The sequence below is a fragment of the Vigna unguiculata genome, chromosome 11, assembly GCF_004118075.2.
Source record: "Vigna unguiculata cultivar IT97K-499-35 chromosome 11, ASM411807v1, whole genome shotgun sequence".
Lineage (NCBI taxonomy): Eukaryota > Viridiplantae > Streptophyta > Magnoliopsida > Fabales > Fabaceae > Vigna > Vigna unguiculata.
In genome coordinates, this window is record NC_040289.1 from 7838049 (window position 1) to 7858136 (window position 20088).

Below are 20088 nucleotides of genomic sequence, written 5' to 3' on the forward strand. Positions count from 1 at the left end.
GCAACAATTTTTGAGTGAAAATTTATCGGTGAAATAATATGACCAATATATCTCGATCAATAAAAAAGGTTCATTTACGTGAATGGATCAATTTATTTTTTAATTTATATAAAGATATATTTTTCTTTTTAATATTACCAAAAGAGAGATGAAAACTTTAAAATATGTCATAGCTGAAATCGTAAAATGTGTTACAACTTCTACTATTTTTTTTTACATTGAAATCTTCATACCAATAATGACTTCAATTTTTTTTTTCTATTTAGATTTTTTTTTAAGTATAAAGTCCTTGTATATTCAATTTGAATTTTATTTTATATTTTGAACTTATTTTTAAATTTATTTTTATTTTATTTGAAGTAAAGTAATTTTAGAATTTTTATTCTATTATATTTTTATTTTTTATTTTTTATTTTTTATTTAACTAATTTTTAATATTTAAAATTAATTTATTTAATTGAATACATGACAAAGTAATAAAGAAAATGAAAAGGTTACAATGATATTTGTAAGAATCTTTTAAAATTAAAAATAAAGAAAATAAAATAATAGAAATGATTTTTTATTCAATTTTATTGCTGTAAAATATTTCTATCATTTTTCAATTAATTAAACTAATTTTAAACGTTAAATTAATTAAATAAAAAATAAATTGTTAACATATAATAACATAAAAAATATCAAATCACTTTACCCTACACAAATTAAATATACACTTAAGTAAATCATGAAAAATAAATTAAAAGAAGTTCGAAAATGACTATCTAGAAGAGGATTTTTCAGGTAAAAAAAGTTAAAATTCTAATTTAAGTCTAGAATTTTAGATAAAAGATAATGCACTTTCTCACGCAATAATTATTTATTAGTAATTATTATAAGTAAGAACTCACAACGATAATACTTGCAATTAGTGAAACACTTTAGAGTTTCTAAAGGAAAATTAGACGTATCAAAATTCCGAGTTCACCCGTAAAAAATGTGTTATTATTGTTTTCTTCTATAGAATATTATATTCCTTTTTGGTTATCACTTTGAAAAACTTTTGTTATGTCAATAACTTAAGAGATTTTAATAATCAAATGAAAGATTACAAATCGAGTAAACAAATTAGTTCTGATTCTCGTGAATACATATATCATTGTTGGTTAAACTTTCTTACTCCCTCCTGAGATTAAAAACTCATAAACAGAAAAATAAAATCTTTTACAAAAAATACAATTTTAGCTCATTAGAGAAATCTTTACGGTGTGAACAATTACAAAGTATATCTCACAACTCATAAGAACACTTGTGATCACTATAACACTTAGAAATACATTTAAATCAAAAGTACATGCTTCCTTTGATAACCTTTTTATAAACTATTTTTATCTTGAAAATACTTTATCATCATTATTAAAGTTATATCAGTATAACAAAAATTATATACTTTATCATTATTAAAGTTATATCAGTATAACAAAAATTATTTTAGACTACGACATAAAACTATAGTGTAAAGCATGAAAAACATGACCCAAAATTTAGGTTACAGTTTTTTGGCGGTAAACTAAATTTGTGTGATCATAGATAATAAGTTACGATTTTTAATATGACCACAATTTTAAAATTATGGTTTAAAATTTTAGAAATATGTTGAATTTGGGTTTAAGCTATTAATTTGTTGTTTAACCCACAATTTCAATTTATTCAGTTCTTATTTTATTTTTAGTGAGGAAAATATTATTATTATCTTATACTTTCTTTTTAATGGACAAAAGTATTATATTAAAGTAAATAAGTAATTGGAATAACATCAAAATTAATTGAAGTAGTTATATTTCTAAAAAATTGACACGTAGAAGACTCAATATATATATATATATATATATATATATATATATATAATAAAAAAGACTTAATTTGACATGGTAAGAGCATTTACAATAATGATCTATTTTCTTATCTAATAATATAAACTATCAGCCTCTCTGTTTTTACTTATTTATTGTAGCAGAAGATAAATTTGCATGTGAGTGATATGTTTCTTTTAGCTGATTTGAGATAATTTGCAAAGAAAAATTGAAAATAGTGAAAAAGTGGGAAGAAAGTGATTCTGTATGAAATAAAAAGATTTGAACATAAAGTTATATAATAAACATAAGTTATAAAGTTACTAAGCGACCATAGGATGTTATGGTTTACTAGTATTAGACCAATAATTTTATACTAAAGTTTTATAGATCCAATTAATTTTTTTCCACAAAACATTAATTAACTTTTTAACCACTTCATGATAAAAGCACCAAGGCAACTTGTTTTTGTTCTTTTACTTAATATAAAACAGGCTCTAGCAATATTAAGGTAACGGTAAAAAATTGTCTGTGTCCAACAATAGTTTGCAAATGCACTTAAAAATAGCTAAAATTCCTTCGCACATAAACTCCTAGTTTGAATTTCAAATAATGGTGAATCCTCAAAGCTACTGTCAGGAGAGTTGAAACTTATGCAAGTGGAGGGATGTAGTATCCCTGCTAACTTGCAAGAGGAGCTCAAGCATAAAGAATTTGTGAATGAGATCTATGATCATGAAAGAATGTCCAAGACTAATTTTATAGAGAAATGGACCATGACAAGACACATTCATGGCTGTTTCTTTTCGACCATCACAAAACTTTTGACCACCTTCATTCATTTCAAAATAAATTTTCCAGAATGTACTTATTTACATTTCGGAACAATTGGAAGATGCCAAGAATTTTATTGATGCAAAAAGAATACTAATGATCAGAGTCCAACCACATCATATTTGCAGCCACAGAAAGCCCTTGCACAGAGAACTCCATCACAACGATCTACCAAAAGCATGAAAATGTAAAATATCAAAATGCCAAATTTCTACAACATCCAACAAGGGCAATTAACATCAAAACAAACCTTTCCACCAGCGTATCTTGAGTTATTGACTCAAGCTGAGTATGCATGGGCTTTCATACACTAGTTTACCTGGAATCTAATTATTCTGCGGGGACTTTAGCCCATTTATATAGTTTTTAAAAGAAGCAGCAACTGTTAAGAGTATAAATGAAGGACGACATAATTGTTTATGGGAATCACTGCCAAGTACCACCCCTAAGGTGTTCACAGTGAATAATGTTATTTACATTAGCTTTCGTACACAAAAATCGAAATCCTCGAGAAAGTTTTTCTACCCAAACATAGATGCAATCAACATATTCTCAATTATAACCGTAAAGAGCTTTCATTCATATATGCTCTGAGTTCAAAATAATGAGAACATGGATGGGGCCGTGCGGGTAGGGATCTCAATAAATACCAACACCATGCGATTGAAATTACTTCGGTTAACATATCTTTATCAATAAACACCAATATACCCAGAGGCTCAAGATTGTTAGCACAATTTACATTTACCGATTTACATAAAGCCACCTATTTTCCGTTACATAAAATAAACAAGACAATACATGGGTGGACATAACCTGGTAGAGTTTGATGATCCAAATCGTATCTTGGTGCACCTTATTCAGGATGAGAAGTCCAATATACCAGTCCACTGTATGCAATCAATTTAAATTAAAATATAAGTAACGAACAAGAAAATAAAAAGCGCAGTCATTCATGCTACAAGGAACATAAACAATTTAAAAATTGAAAACATAAAAATTTGTCCATTTTAAGCTTTAACAGATGGAATACGAGGAATACTTAGTTGGATTTTCAAGCCGTTTTTGGATAAATTTATTTACAATCAAGACATTAGAAATTAGGATCATAATAGTTAGGTGCTATCCCAAATAGACAATTGAAATAAAATTTAGATGAAAATGCAAAGAGTTCAAAAATCGTTCTGAAAGAGCTTTCTAAATATACTTCCGTGAACATTTCTTTATCAAATTTATCCTTTTATGCATATAATGTTTTCTACACATAATTTTTCAATTGCAAAAACAAGGTACTTTTGCATCACAGCTGGAGCCTGAGCCAACATAAGGCTTTCAGACAATGATAAATATCTCCATGTGATTGCATCGGCTTTCAAGAGAAGCAAGACAGATGAAGAAGACATAGATGAATCATCACATGTTCAAATAGCACTTACCTGATCAAGACACAAACACACTGCAAAACACCTGCAACTCCAGTCCAAACTGAAGGAGCAGATTTATCAAGTGAATCTTGGATCAGTAGACCTGCTGATCCAGCCAAAGAAACAAAGGATACAACATACGCAATGAAGAGCCACAACTTTAATCTGTCAACAAGAAAGTGGTCAAAGGAAATTTTCAAAGGAAATTTCCAAGACAATAAAGAGGAAGTGATACTTGGTGCTAAAGCAGAACTTATATGACTATCGCAAGTTACTTTGCGTAGTAAATTTGATGCAAGACACAAGATGCACCAATGACATAGGCATGCTTAACTTTTACCCCTCTTGCATGTTCACATTCTCTATCAAATAAAATAGTGATGCCTGACACATATATCTTTTATATCATGTTTGTTATCTGCTTCCTAGTGGAATAAAGCTTTTGTTGTTGTTATTATCCATTATCTGCTTGCACAGGCTAAGTACTACTAACATGATCACCATTCTCCTCACCTTAAACACTGGACTTCGAATTCAATGTGTTTCTATCCTCATTGATAGCAGTTTAGAGGAACGGTAAAAGTGATGTCAAAAGATCAAGCATACTACAACTCAGGTGTTCTTTTAGCTTATTAGTTTTGGACAAATACATGATACAAGCACATAAACAGCCCAAACACAAAAAGTATAACAACATTCCTAATGGAATAAAGCTTTTGTTGTTGTTATTATCCATTATCTGCTAGCACAGGCTAAGTACTACTAACATGATCACCACTCTCCTCACCTTAAACACTAGACTTCGAATTCAATGTGTTTCTATTCTCATTGGTAGCAGTTTAGAGGAACGGTAAAAGTGATGTCAAAAGATCAAGCATACTACAACTCAGGTGTTCTTTTAGCTTATTAGTTTTGGACAAATACATGATACAAGCAAATAAACAGCCCAAACAGAAAAAGTATAACAACATTCCTCACAAAGTTGTCAGGAATAGTACTCGAAAGATGAGACCTCAACCAGATTGCTAGGCAAACATAAATTGACTAATAGATGTATTGAGTACCTCCACTCGCCTTCGTCATAGGGAGAATAATCGATGTCTTCTTTTCTAACGCAATTAAACATCAAAGCCGCAAGAGATGCGAAAATTCCTTTAATCAAAAGTAGAATCGATTACTATAAACCCTAAAATTGAAAGAGCGATAGAGATGCGAAATTGAGCACTCACCAGGAAGGTAGTGAAGGAAGGGAACAGTGATGGAGCTGCAAACGACGGCGTCGAGCCAGATCCACCAACCGACGCCGAAGACGGTGCCGGCGACGCCGGGGCCGAAGATTGCCCATAACTCCAATAAGTCCATCTTCGCTTCTCTTCCGTCACACCTAACCAAACAACACTGTTATCTTTATATACCGCAGTTATGCATTGAGTATTGCACTATCTTGTTTGATTCAAGAGTAGAAGGGGGAAAAGAAGAGCATCGGCAACTTTTCTATACAATTTAATTTAAAATTTGTATTTTTTTAAACTGAAAAAATTAAAATTTTTCATTCTTATAATTAAAATCATTTTTTCTTTTTCCATTTTATATGAAAAATAAAAGAAGTCTACATCATAATTATTATATTGTCCAATCAGAAGTCTTGTTATAATTAATACATTTACTTTCAATATCTTTAATAACTAATTTTATTAATCGAAATTCAAATTTAGTTACTTTCAATATCTTTAAAAAACTGTTTTTATTAATTGAATTTCAAATTTAGTTTCTCCAATTACTAGGCATAAATGTTATTTCTCAACTACATTTTTATTTTATCTGTACATGATTTATTTAGTTGATAGTCTCTTTTACCATATAGTTTATAGATATTAATTTTTAGAGTGAATTTCAATAAATTTTAAAACTTTTGTAGTAGACTATACTATTTAAAATTAGGTATTACAATTATAAAGAAGGGTTAGATAATTTAACCATCATTGGTGGCATAATTTAAAAGTAGGGGTTTAATATTTTAAAGTTGGGAGTGAAATTTGAAAGATGGGATTTGATACTTTAAACTATGGAATAATATTTTAAATCAGATTTTATTATTTAAAGCTATGGATTTAAAATATGAAATAAAGTTTAATATTTCGAAGTAGGGATTACAATTTCAAAATAGGGTTTAATATCTTAAACCATGGATTAAAATTTTAAAACAGACCTGATATATTTAAGTGGGGATTAAAATTTTAAAGCAGACTTTTAAAGTAGGGATTAAAATTTTAAAGTTTGGTATTATATTTTAAACTACAAATATAAATTTTAAACTAGGATTTAATATTTTTGAAGTAGGGATTATAATTTTAAATTAGGGTTTAATATTTTGAACTAGGAATTGAAATTTTAAAACAGACTTCATATTTTAAAGTACGGATTACAATTTTAAAGTTTGGTTTACAATTTTAAAGTATGGATTTTACTTTTTAAAGGTTGAATAAATTAGGATTTTAAATTTTGAAATGTTTTAATATTTTGAAACTAGTGGTTGAAATTTTGAAGTAAGGTTTAACAATGGAAACTGGATATGAAGAATTTAATATTGTTGTTATACTGTTGTATATATTCAGTAATTTAATATGTAATTTTATAATAGGGTTTAGAATTATAATATGTATTCCACAAATGTTAGCGTACTATTGAGTCAAGATTAATTGAAGCATGTGTTTAAATAACAAGTAGAAACACAACATTATGTTGTCCTTGATCACCACAATTAGCACTAATATGTGATTCATAGCTATAGTAATAGAGGGCACAAAAGCCCAGCAAGTTCGACGATAAGCTCCTCACCATATTCTAACATGCAGCATAATACACAACTAAGATAAAACAGCAAACAAGACTTCTTTTTACAGAAAATTGGAAAAAAAAAATTATAAATGCGAGTTAATGTGAAATTCAGGAACCCTAACCCAAAATGTTAAAAGGGAAATAATACCTAACAAGTACAAGCAAAATTGTGTAACAAGCATCATCACTAAAATCGGCAACAAATACAAATCAAACCAAAGGTTTGTAAAACCAATCCATATTCAATTCCGTGGAGGATAGACCACTGAGACTTTTATGCCCATTGAATTTCATCCAATTCAGTAATAACATACTTTTCAATTAATGTCCTGATTTCATACATCCAAGTTGTCATTTTGTTACTGTTATACACCAAATGAGTAACAATATAAAATGCACAAAAACAAGCACCATAGAAATGAATACAGACAAAACTTTAATTGGTAGATCCATCATCATTCATTGGAAGAGGAATGTTAGAAAACAATGTAGTTAAAATAGCAATTTTACCTTAAATCGAGAAGAGTGGTAAAAATCGCATATTGAAGCGATGAATTTTACAAAATTAATTATCCATATTCTATTGCACTAAATTCAAGTCACAACCCATAAAGTAATAAGAACTTGACCAAAGGTACACATCAAAACCTTGCAAGGCATAAATATTAAACACCACGCAATGAGAAATACTCTAATCTTAGAATCTAGATGTCTGATCTAAAAAAACGTATCAAATTTTAATCACAAGGATCCACACATCACAATCACAGGGATGAACCATTACGTCCCCTTTGTCAATTCCATCAACTTCATATAGAGGCACAAACGGATAAATAATGGAGGAAGACAAACCAAAAATAACAACTCAGAGAACATAGGAAGATATACCAAGAACAGCAACATCTCAGCAAACAGAGGAAGAACAGAGAACGAAAGAGTGTGGAGGATAGTGAGCTTCATATGACTCGGGTTTCACCAAATCAAACAAAATAAGCACAAGGTGTTAAGGTGTCACAAATGAGAAATAAGAAATCGAATTGGTAGAAAATGTGATCAGCAAAAAACAACGATCAAATATTTAAATGAGCCATCGGAAAAATCATAACTGTGATGGATTTTACTATTATGGCATTTAAATCAGGATGAAGAGGGATTTACCTCAATGAAGACTTTACCCCTGATTTGAAGTGCTGGGTGTGATTAAAATGGCAAAATTGAGGGATTTGATGATTTAAAGCCCAACTTTAACTACCATGAAAGAGAATCTACTTTTTTATCCCTTCTCAACTCATATGCTTGTTTCTCAAGCTAACGAAAATCATATGAATAACCTTTACAGAAAGTTTATGCAGATTCCACGGTAAATCAGCACATACAAAATTACTTGATACTTTATGACACTCTTCTTTTTCTATATTACGATTGTAAATATCCTATATTTGCAAAACTTGAGAATATTTCAAAATGTCATTTAAATTAAGTAACAATACACGTAATACACCTAATGCCATTGACATAAGAATAGGGTTTCCTTATGACCTACAACACAACTTTAGTGGCCGCAAACTGATCAAGATCTCCCAACGACAAGCTCTCCTAACTACAGTATCACACTGTGTAACCAGGTAATGGTTCTTAACGAGATGATAATCATTGATTGAACAAGAGGGTCCAAAAAAATTATGTGAATGGAAAAGATATAAATGAAACATATAGTATAAATTATTTTTTAAGAAAAATATCCTCTATAAACACAAACATTCATGACTTTTCTTCAATAATGTCAAAGAGTTAAACAATAAAAAAACATCATGAATTGTGAATGTGGATCCATCATCATGACGAAAACAAGGACTAATGGATACAAATTCTGACATTAATCCTAAAACTTTAACCTCTGAAAAAGGTATAATGCAAACCCCGCTGGTCATAAACATAGAAATAGTCAGATCAAGTATGCCCTTGCCAAAGTATGGCTGCCAAAGCCTGGCTTATTAGTTTGTTAAAATACTTTTTTTTAGGTCCGGTCTGGTCTGATAGATTTAACCTGTTAGTTTGCCAAAGTGTTTACTTGTTCATTTCCACCAACCCCACATTTTTCAACATCTCTTAATTTCTTTGCTCCATGTCTTTCTCTTTTCTTTCGTCTTGATAACAGCCAAGCACTTTGGTAACCACCCTCAAAAGCTAGTCATTAAAGGAGAACAAAACATTTAAATACTCCACCAAGCAACTCATACTACCCAAAGTACCCATCATGGCACCGCTCCTAAAAGAGGATGTCTCAACAACTTTAACTAAATGACAATTTGCTTAATTACATTTCACTTAACTTTCTAATGGGTCAAAAGCCTCCATAACCCTTTCCTAATACATTAACAACCAACTCTAATACTAATTGATAAGCACCCAAGCATTTGGAGAACTAAAACTTACGAGCTAGCTATTAAGGGCGGTGAATCAAACACTCAAATATTCCACTAAGCATCCCATCCTACTCAATTCCCTACCAAAGCTACCAAGCACACCGTGAAACAATCATATATAAACTTGTACCTCTGAAACTAAAACAAGGAAATCATTCAATCCAAACCATATCAAATGACAAACAATAGAATAAAAAGGTATTTGACTTAACAAGTTTCATTGTTCAGCTTGTTTAGTTATTGTAGTAATCTAATATGCACTCTTGAAACAACTACAACATACAAAACATCAAAAAAGGCCAACTTGATGACAACCTTTTTATTTCCAGAAACATCATTAAAGGTCAAATATAGTCAAGAGAATTCAGCATCGTCCATTTATACCATAAGTTGCGTCCTGTCATACTTGATATAGGATCTTAAAAATAAGGGATGAAGTTCATTTGGCATCAAACAACCAACTCATTGATTAGGATTTTGAACACTCTCTCAGTGGATAGAATTATTAAATTAAAATATCATATACTTTTAAGTAAGCGAAGAAATGGTAAATAATACATATATCTCAATGTAGTGCTAGACAGGGAGGAGTAAAAATATTAAGCCATAACTTCTGCATTCTAATTTAAGTTTTCACAGATTTTAAGGCATGGCATCAAAAAAAATAAATAAGAAATTAAAAGGGGAAAAATGAATCATTCAACAGCACTATAAAATTTTCCCAGTATTACCACTTACTCACAAACAAGGTTTTAAAAAATGGTCCTCAACCGCCACAATATCCAGGGTTTTAAGTATCTGCAACTGCAACACAACCACAACTTATAACATTTCTCACAAATCTTACTATCAAGAATCCTCAGTTTACGAAGTCAACTGGATAAAAATAATATCACATCCGACGAGATGCACAGGCACCTAGTAATCCACCATTTCACAGTGAGAGGGAAAAAAATAATAGACCATCCATATTTTTTTTCTAACAACATATCACCATCAAGACACATTTGAGCAAACTTCAGCATCTAAGAAAGAATACACTCATAACAGCTGTCAATAAGTCAGCAGTACAGGACGTAACACCAGCCAAAGAGCAGAAACAAAATTATCCAAATTCCAAATTATTGGAATTGTTCATACTATATTTAATTTAGAGTTTGAAGTTTTCAGAAGCACATTAATACACGAAAATCTCGATTACAACATGGAAACAGACAATTACGTGCGGAACTGAGATGAGAGACTAAGTTATAAAGAAGTATTCACTGTCTTAAAACGTTTGCAGAAGTCAACATCGTGAATCAGTTATAGTCTAAGGAGCGCAAACGGAATCGAGAGAAGCAATTCATAAATCGAGGCCTCATGTCGAACGAAAATTTCTAAAAGCACGTAAGGATGGAGAAACGTTGTCGAAATTGCATTAAAAAAAATGAAGGGAAATGAGAAAAAATGAAATGGAGGGATCAGATATCATGATAACGGAGAATGAGAGAAACCCTAGCGAGAGAGAATGATTCGGAAGGGATGAGTACCTGAAACTGCAATTATCCAAGAAACAGTTAGAGAGACGTCGTTTGGTTGAAAGAGTGAAAAAATGAAATACGAGAATGGCTGGCAGAAGTGACGTGTGCCTGTACTGCAACACCTAGGCTACACAAGAACACTGGTTTCTTCTCACTTGTTCCCCTTTTATTATAACTTCATCAAAATCAAAAGAGAAAAAATAAAATGTTGTGTTATGTGGGCTCATGAGCCTAATATGTTGCCTACTGTAGCAGGGCTTTTGCTTCTTACACACCCGTTATTACAACATGCATCACGCTAATACCAAAAATACTAAAATAGCCTGGTGTATATAAAATATTCTAGAATAAGTGTTTTAGAAAGCTCATTGTTACATTAGAGTCGATTGTATTTGAACTATAACTCCTTAAAGCTATAGGAATTCATATAATAGTTATGGGGTGTAGTAAGTAAAATTAGCTCTTGTGAAACTTTTCACAAAAAGCCCATTCATTCGCTCTGTGTACTAGATTTTTCTTTTCTTGCATTGCCATTATTATTAATTGCACCTCCATAAGGCTAAAATACTCTCTCACAGTATTATGTCATACTATCATCATTGCACCTCGGTTCTCCATTTCAAACGAAGAAGAAGAGAGAGGATTTGTTCTGAAAAAAATAAAAAGTTAAAACGTATTCTATAAAATTTAGTCTTAAATCTACGATACTGGTCTTTCTATCCGTGTAACTCACGGATTTTTTCGGATACCATTTATTTAATTATATATTAATTAAAAAACACCAAATAATTTTTTTTTCAATTTGAAAAACATTCAGAATATGTTATTTATTAAATATTCAAATTGTTAAAAATTGAAACAAAGTTAACTTTAAGAGTTAACAATATGTATATAAACATACAAACTTTGGACAAATTTGATGGCATAAAACTTTTAGAGCTTTATTGATACAAAGTTGAACAATTTTATTGATCGAACTTCCACAACTTTATATGTGATTTTCAACAATTGCATTTGCATTGAATTGTATTTATTATTTTATAATCAAATTGTGTATTTATTTGTCAAGAACAAACAAAGAACACTTACTATGATAATCATTGGTATAACTTATAATAAAATATTTCAGATATATTTTAATAAGTATTTATGCTATGTATAATCAATGTTACCTACTATAACTTGCATTCCAAGAGGCTCAACATTGTGAGTCTCTAATTCCAAGAACCTTATCATTGTCGGTAATTTCAAGAAGGAAATGAGCACCATTAGTACAATGTGACCTGCATTTATTATAACTTCAGTTAATGAACAACATTAGCATCGAACAATTGAATAAATTAGAAGAAGAGTGTGAAATAAATAATGACATACCTATAGTTTGTTCTTTGTTAAAGAGTTTCGAAAATTTCCTTGTACACAACATTTCTAGTTGTGTTTGTGATATTTTCATCTTCATCTAGAATAAGTATTTTGAGTCCTTTTTTTTTGTTTTTACTCTAGAGATAGCAACATAGAGTTGTCCATGTGTGAAAATTGGACGTGGAAGATAGAGTCCAACTCTAGACAAAGATTGACCTTGACTTTTATTGATGGTCATCGCAAAGCAAAGTGATATTGGAAACTGTCTTCTCTGGAATTTAAATGGCAAACCTGAATCTAAAGGAACTAAATCCATTCTTGGGATAAAAATTTTATCACCAACGTTTTTCCCTATAATAATAGTTGCAGAGATGACATTTTTTCCTAAATGATTGACTTGTAATCTTGTTCCATTGCATAGACCTTTTGCTTGATCAATATTTCTAAGAAGCATGATTGGTACCCTATTTTCAGCTTCAATCTGTGATTCAGAATACCTGAACATTTGATTTCATTCAAAAATTTGGATATAAACCATAGAGTCGTCAAAATGGGTTATAACCCGCGAGCCAACCCGGCTCATTACGGGTTCAGGCCGAGTTGGGTTGAAAAAAATTACAAATTTCAGTACGGGTTAAAAATGAACCCAACCCACTAAGAACCCGGCTCATTCGGGTTGAACCCGTGATGAGCCGGGTTGGCTCACCAACCCGCCAATAAATTTTAAATATTAAATTAATATATATATATATATATATATATATATATATATATATATATATATAATCTATATATATATATATATAATATTAAAAAAATAAAACCCTAAACCTAAATGTTGTTCTCTTTAATTCACCAATGCATCTTTTTGTTTGTTATTGTGGTCTTGAAACCGCTGCTTTCAGACTTCACATTAGACTTCACATTATTTGATTGTTCATCATTTTCACGGTTCTAATTTCTATCTCTCATCTTTTTCCCTCACTTTCACTTCATACTTTATTTTGTTTTAAAGTTATGCTACTTGACATTTTTTGTTGTTTGTTTATATAGTTAATGTTTGTGGTGATTACAAAACAAAATGAATTCTGAAACAATAGATGATCAACGTGTTAATGATAATTTGAATGATTCTTTGTCACCAACCATAGAAGAGATTGATAATGAGGATACAAATTTTGGTAGAGAAAGCAAGAGACCTAGGGGAACTACTTCTAAGGTTTGGGATCATTTTACAAAAATTGGTATAAAAGAAGGTAAAGAAAAGGCAAAATGTAATGCATGTGATGCAGAGTATGTTTCTGGTGGTTCAAATATAGGGACCTCGGAATTATAATTTAGTTTTCTTGGGATTGAAGAAAAAAAATTGTGTGCTTTTTTTTAATTAAGTGAGCTAGTGAGCCAACCAACCCGTGGTGGGTCGGGTTGGGTTCTAATTTTTTTGGCTCGCTAATAAGTGAGCCGGGTTGGGTTGACCCACTAAGTAGCCAACCCATCGCGGGCCGAGCCGGGTTGGGGTCGGGTGACCCGTTTTGATAGCTCTAGTAAATCATTCAGATTGCATTTCTTCATCTTGATCAGATTGGCAAGGTGTATCTGAACTTAGATATGTAATTTCCTCACCACTTAATAATGATAGCATGAAATCATTAACTTCCTCTACATAATCATTTGCTGGGCAAAGTATTGTTCCATCATCAAAATAACCAAGATTCCTCATATGTAAAACAAAATCAAGGTACACAAATTGAACCAAAGACATCAAAGGTGAATCTGTATTTAGAATCAACAATTGTTGTGCAATTTCAACCATGCTTTCACCATTTTCATTTAAATCCATCTCTCCATCTCCTATTTTCAAGATCCAATCAGCAAATTATTTTATCTCCTCTATTGTTTGTCTCTTTTGGTTGGTATTTAATTTCGTATTTTTTGTTAGCTTTAACACTTTACAATACTGCTATAAGTCAGAATAGTGTATTGAAGCTACATTTAAAATAATCATCTCCTTGCTTCTTATTGCAGTTGACAAAGTCTTCCACATGAAAATTTTTCCTGTACCACCATAACCATACAAAAAGAAGAATCCTCCATGTTTTGAAAGTATTGCATTCATTATATCATCATATACACGCATTTGTTTATCAGTGAGTGACTTCAAGAGCATTGCATGTTCTTTAGCCATGTCTTCTTTATTATATTGAAGCTCATCAATAATAAATTTGTTTTCAAATGGAAATGAATTTAAAATATCTAGTTGAGGTAAGGAAGGATAATCTTTTTAAAACCTTCCATTTGACATCAACATTTTTTCAATTTCAAGAAGACAAACTTTCTGTAATTCAGATTCTTCCATTTGAAGTTATGCACCAAATGGTAAATGGTATTAATAAATTGTATTCAATAATTTATTCCTTAAAATAATTGACCAAAACAATAAATATCTGAACAAATGCATCTTAATTTTGTAGTCAAATCAGGACAAAGTTATGGTTGAAATTGGATTGCAAGCAAAAAGAAAATGACACTTAAAAAAACATAGAACAAAATAACGAAAAAGATAATTGAATAAATAACAGTATAAAATACCTGGGTAATTTAAGTCCTTTCTTTTTTGGTATAAAATTCCATCACATAACACATTCCAAGTAGAATTCCAAACTACATCAGGTTTGGACATTGTACTCATGCCTAACAATGTAACAAACAATCTTCTAAGTTGATATTCATAAGCAATTTCACTGGCTTCCTTAATTGCATCAATGAATTCTTTGTCATCTGTCAATAGTACTAAAGCATAGCAAGCCTCCTGGAATGTTTCAAACATTTGTCCATCAATTGTCCTTATGCTCTCATAATCAACACACCCTTTTTAAATAGTCAATAATATTCTCATGTAATAGATTTCTCCAAAGTCAGGCAGAATATAAGTAAGCCTACCAATGTTGTCTTAAATGTATAACATGTGTTCTAGAAAATATGTTTCAAAAGGTATCATGTACATCTTAAAAAAATTGTTTTGTAATACATTTCATATGTTTTGGAATTTTTTTTTTTTTAGAAATCATGTTCTAAAAATTCAAGAAAGTTTTTCAAAATATTTTCGAAAAAAATAATCTTGAAGTTACTATTTCAAAACATAAAAAGGGTCATTTCAAAAGTTATGAAGGTGCAGCTAGATATTATTAGAGTGCAAAAAGTAAAAGCCTGAGTACTTGTTATCATTTAAATTGTGATATTTACAATGAAAAACTCAGTTTTTAATATTGACCAATAAAAAAAATATTCTTGATAGAAATCTTATGATACTACTTCAAGATCAGCAACTTATCATTCAAGTCATTTGTAATTAAATAATAATAATGTAAAAAATCAATATTAGTGTATTTTAATTAAATTGTTTACTTTAAAAAATACAAACAACAGTTGCTTTCTTCTAACAGCAAAATAAATAAGAAAATAATTATTAAAAGTATATTTTAATGAAAATCTGTATCAAATTATTTTCTTTATTCATATTTTTATAAGCATTTTTTTATTGTGCATCTTCTTTCGTTCTTCATAGGTATGATGTTTGTAAAAAGTAAGTATTGAAGTACCATAAACATTTTTCTTCTCATAACTATGTGCGAGAGAGAGAGTCATGGTTACAGAGAAGAGAAACGAAAGGGAGAAGAAGGAAGATGTTGTTACAGGAGGAGAGAAACTCCAGGACAAAAGCGGAAAAACAGAACAGAGCCCTAACAGAGAAAAGCACAAAGCAAGGTGAGAAAAGAAAATTTTGTTCTTCTGTATTGAAAATAATATTGTGTTACAATCATGGGAAAAACCCAAAGGGGTTTTTATAGGAAAAGAAAAAGGGGTATCAACAAACCCTAGATTATTGATTTAACTAGTAATCAATCTAAAGGAAAGGGAAAAGGGGGAAACCCTAAAGGGGTTAAGGTTTCAATATCCTCCCCTCAAGTTGGATGGTGAATGCTCAACATCCCAAGCTCGTGAACGTTGAGCTTGAAGTTGGTGCGGTGAAGAGCTTTTGTGAAGATGTCTGTGAGTTGTTTGTCAGAGTAGATGGGAAGAAGATGGAAGAGATTGCTCTGTAGCCATTCATGAATCATATGATAGTCAATGTCAATATGTTTCGTTCGCTCGTGGAATGAAGGGTTTTGAGTGATATGTCGAGCTGACTGATTATCGCAGTAGAGAACTAGTGGTGGATGAAGTTGAGTGCAAAGATCACGAGGGATATAACTGATCATTGGATTTCACAGGAAGTGGTTGCTAGGGCCATATACTCGGCTTCAAAGGATGATCTGGAAATGGTGTCCTGCTTCTTTGATTTCCAAGATATGAGCGAATCTCCTAAGAAAACACAGTAGCCAGTGATGTTGCGCCTGGTTTCAAGGTAAGTGGCCTAGTCGGAGTCATTGAAGCCCTTAATTTGTAGGTCATTCTCTTTAGGAAAAAATAGTCCATGACCAGGATTAGCCTTAATGTATCTTAGGATATGTTGGGTAGCTTGGTGATGATAAGTAATGGGTGTCTGAACAAATTGACTAAGGAGATGCACTGACTAGTTGATATCGGGTCTAGAATTGGTGAGGTAAAGAAGTTTCCCTATCAGCCGTCTGTAGGAGTCAGCATTGCATGAGGGTTTGTTGGTATCAAAGAGAGGTTTTATGTCACTCATGAGGGGAGTTTGGACAGATATTAGATTGAAGAAAATTCAGGGATGTAAAGACCATTAAAAATAACTAAAGAATATAAAAAATTCTTAGTTCCAACAAACTCAGCAACAACAATGGAATTGTTAGGTAATTTCACAGTAATGGGCTTGATTCTATAGAAAACATAAAGTTGATTTAGGTCATAGGTCACATGGTTAGTGGTCCTTGTATCAAGAATCCAGAGTTTACCTTGTTGATGTTTGTGAGTTGATGCATTATTGCTGAAGCTTTGGATGTGACTAATAGTGTGTTTTAACTCATCTTTGTCATCCAAAAGTTTCAGCAACCTTTGAATATGTTCAACACTAAGGGAAGCGTTGACAGTACCTTCATCTAAGGCATGATCAACAAATTTTTGAGACTCAGAATTGACATTAATGTTGCACATCTGTTGTGTGCTTGCAGATTTATTGTTGGAAGAGTTTTTGTCTTGTTCTGCCCTTTGTTTATACCATGGAGGATACCGATGCTTTGAATAGCATTCCTTTGTAGTGTGGTTCATCTTGTGGCAGTAGGTACATTTCTTTCCTTGATTAGGATTTCTGCCTCTGCCTCTTCCTTGTGTTCGAGATCCATTGGCTCTTCCTTGACCCCTCTAAGAACCTTGTTCTTGGCTTCTATAACTTCTGTCAGAAGTATTCATCAGAATTTTGTTCTTATTGGTCACAATTCCAAAACCATTGCTCTTCCTTTCTTTTTGCATGATAAGAGAGAAAACTTTGTTGATGCTAGGTAGGGGTTCCATGAGTAAAATTTGAGTTCTAACGTTGTTTTAGTTGTCATTCAATCCCTTTAAAAAATAAATAACATGCTCAGTTTCCCTTTGTTTCAAGAAAACTTTGGTAAGGTCACAATCACAGGGTCTCTCACAGGTGCAGTTGGGCACTGGCCTCAAGAAATCCAACTCCTCCCACAATTTCTTTAGTTCTGTAAAGAATTGACTTATACTTTTATCTCCCTGTCTAATAGAATGAATCTCTTGTAGCAGATCTGAAATTTGAAAGTAATCTCCTGGGGAGAATCTTTCCTTCAATTCGTCCCATAATTCCTTAGCAGAATCTATATACATCACGCTTTCTGCAATATCTGGTGCAAGGGCTCTCATAATCCATGAGAGAATGATCACATTGCATCTTTCCCAAGCTTCATAATTTGGATCAATGGGAAGAGGGGTTATAATGCTGTCATTAACGAATTTTAGCTTGTTCTTGGAGAGCAAGGCACGTTGCATGTTCCTGCTCCAAGAAACATAGTTAGTGTCATTTAGAACATTAGAAACTAGAACCAAACCTGGATTTTCCCCGGGATGCAGATAGAGTGGACTGGTGGGTATGAGGGATTGGTCAAGATCAAAGTTGTTGGCCTTCTAGCTGGTGTTTTCTGGCTTTGTTTTTGGTTTTTCATCCATGATTCTTCAAAAAAGGTGCCAAGAAACACTTTCTTGGTAGAATGTAGAGGTTTGCGGAAGCACAACAGGTTTAAGAACTTGCTCTGGTACCATATTGAAGTACCATAAACACTCTTCTTCTCATAACTATGCGCGAGAGAGAGAGTCATGGCTGTAGAGAAGAGAAGCGAAAGGGAGAAGAAGGAAGATGCTGTTACGGGAAGAGAGAAACTTCAGGACAAAAGCGGAAAAACAGAGTAGAGCTCTAGGAGAGAAAAACGCAAAGCAAGGTGAGAAAACAAAACTTTGTTCTTCTATATTGGAAATAATATTGTGTTATAATCATGGGAAAAACCCAAGGGGTTTTTATAGGAAAAGAAAAATGGGTAACAACAAACCCTAGATTACTGATTTAACCAGTAATCAATCTAAGGGAAAGGGAAAAAGGGGAAACCCTAAAGGGGTTAGGGTTTCAATAGTAAGAAGTACTTTATTATTATTGTTGTTTATCTATTATATTATATAAAGAGATATCTGTTTGATAATTTTTTTTATTGTCCTTTAATTAGATAATTTTATCTTTTAATGAATAAAAAGTAATTTATTTATTTAATAAAATAAATAATTAAATAAATTTTATTTCTTTAAAAATAAATAAGATTATAATATATATATATATATATATATATATATATTACAATTCTTTCAAAATAACTATAGTTATATAGTTATATGCATAATTATATGTCAAAATAACAATAAGTTTACTCCTATTGAGCACTCCATCTAAAAGGCCATCTTGTGTTATATATCACATGATTGTTGTAGATAAAATCAATACAAACAAAAATGGATAAGTTAACGATTTATAAAAATACCATAAAGAGTTGTATCATCATAAATATTAATTCACAATATCCATAGACAACAACACATATGACTCAAAAACTCGTTAAGTGGGTCTTAGCTTACCGAGTGAGTAAGGCCACCCAACCTCTTAGGAATTTCAAAATCACATTTGTGCCCAATAGTTGGCTGGCTCGTACCTCGAATTTGCATAATTTTTAGAAAATTAAACTTATATATAAAATTGCCAATTTGTTTATTTGGGACATTCTTTTTATTTCTCGTGTTATAAAATACAACCATTTATTTCAAAAATGTCTTTAAATAGAACAAATTGACTAAAATGATGTATCAAAATCAAATCAACAACTCACATAACTAAACAATCATCGCAAAACTGATTTCAACTTGGATACTCAATATTCAACAATTCAACAACACAAACGATCACATTCTATCAACATACAACAATAATACTTACTCAAGACCACATAGATTGTAATTCTTTTCACAAATAATTCATCCAACCAAATATTGGTAGTAAATCAAACTAACTTCTCTTACCTCGATTGAAGAATCCTAATTCAACTTTGCTCCCAACGTCTCTGACTTTCATAAAATGTTCTACCTACATAAAGAATATCAATGATTTGAACATACTCTATTGATCAAAGACAAACAAATATTCCCTCTATAACTTTTTTAAGACACATGCAAGCATTGACATACTACATGCATAAAAATGTTCCTAATGACTCAAGAAAAGAACATAAATGTTTCTAATAACTTGTAAATTGTGTGTTGATATTAGAAAATTTGATCATATTTAGTTTTGAATGATTGCAAAAGTTAACTAGAAGATAGAGATTAATTATCTATTTATAGTGTT

At 31.2% G+C, this 20088-nt stretch overlaps 1 protein-coding gene across 4 annotated transcripts; it reads right to left on the minus strand.

Annotated features, from left to right (window-relative positions):
* Window positions 1-3218: 3218 nt before the first annotated feature.
* Window positions 3219-11051, minus strand: LOC114169970 (transmembrane protein 50 homolog). 4 transcript variants are annotated; one of them, XM_028055395.1, is made up of 6 exons: window positions 10887-11024; window positions 10093-10158; window positions 5320-5474; window positions 5155-5242; window positions 4103-4255; window positions 3219-3556 (listed from the first exon to the last, which is right to left on the minus strand). In XM_028055395.1, the coding sequence occupies exons 3-6, from the start codon at window positions 5450-5452 to the stop codon at window positions 3523-3525; spliced, it is 408 nt and encodes a 135-aa protein (XP_027911196.1). In that variant the 5' UTR covers window positions 5453-5474; window positions 10093-10158; window positions 10887-11024; the 3' UTR covers window positions 3219-3522. The 4 variants fall into 4 exon arrangements, with proteins under 4 accessions (XP_027911196.1, XP_027911195.1, XP_027911194.1 ...); XM_028055394.1 differs by having other exon boundaries at window positions 5320-5488; XM_028055393.1 differs by lacking the exon at window positions 10093-10158 and having other exon boundaries at window positions 10887-11051.
* Between the last annotated feature and the right edge of the window lie 9037 nt (window positions 11052-20088).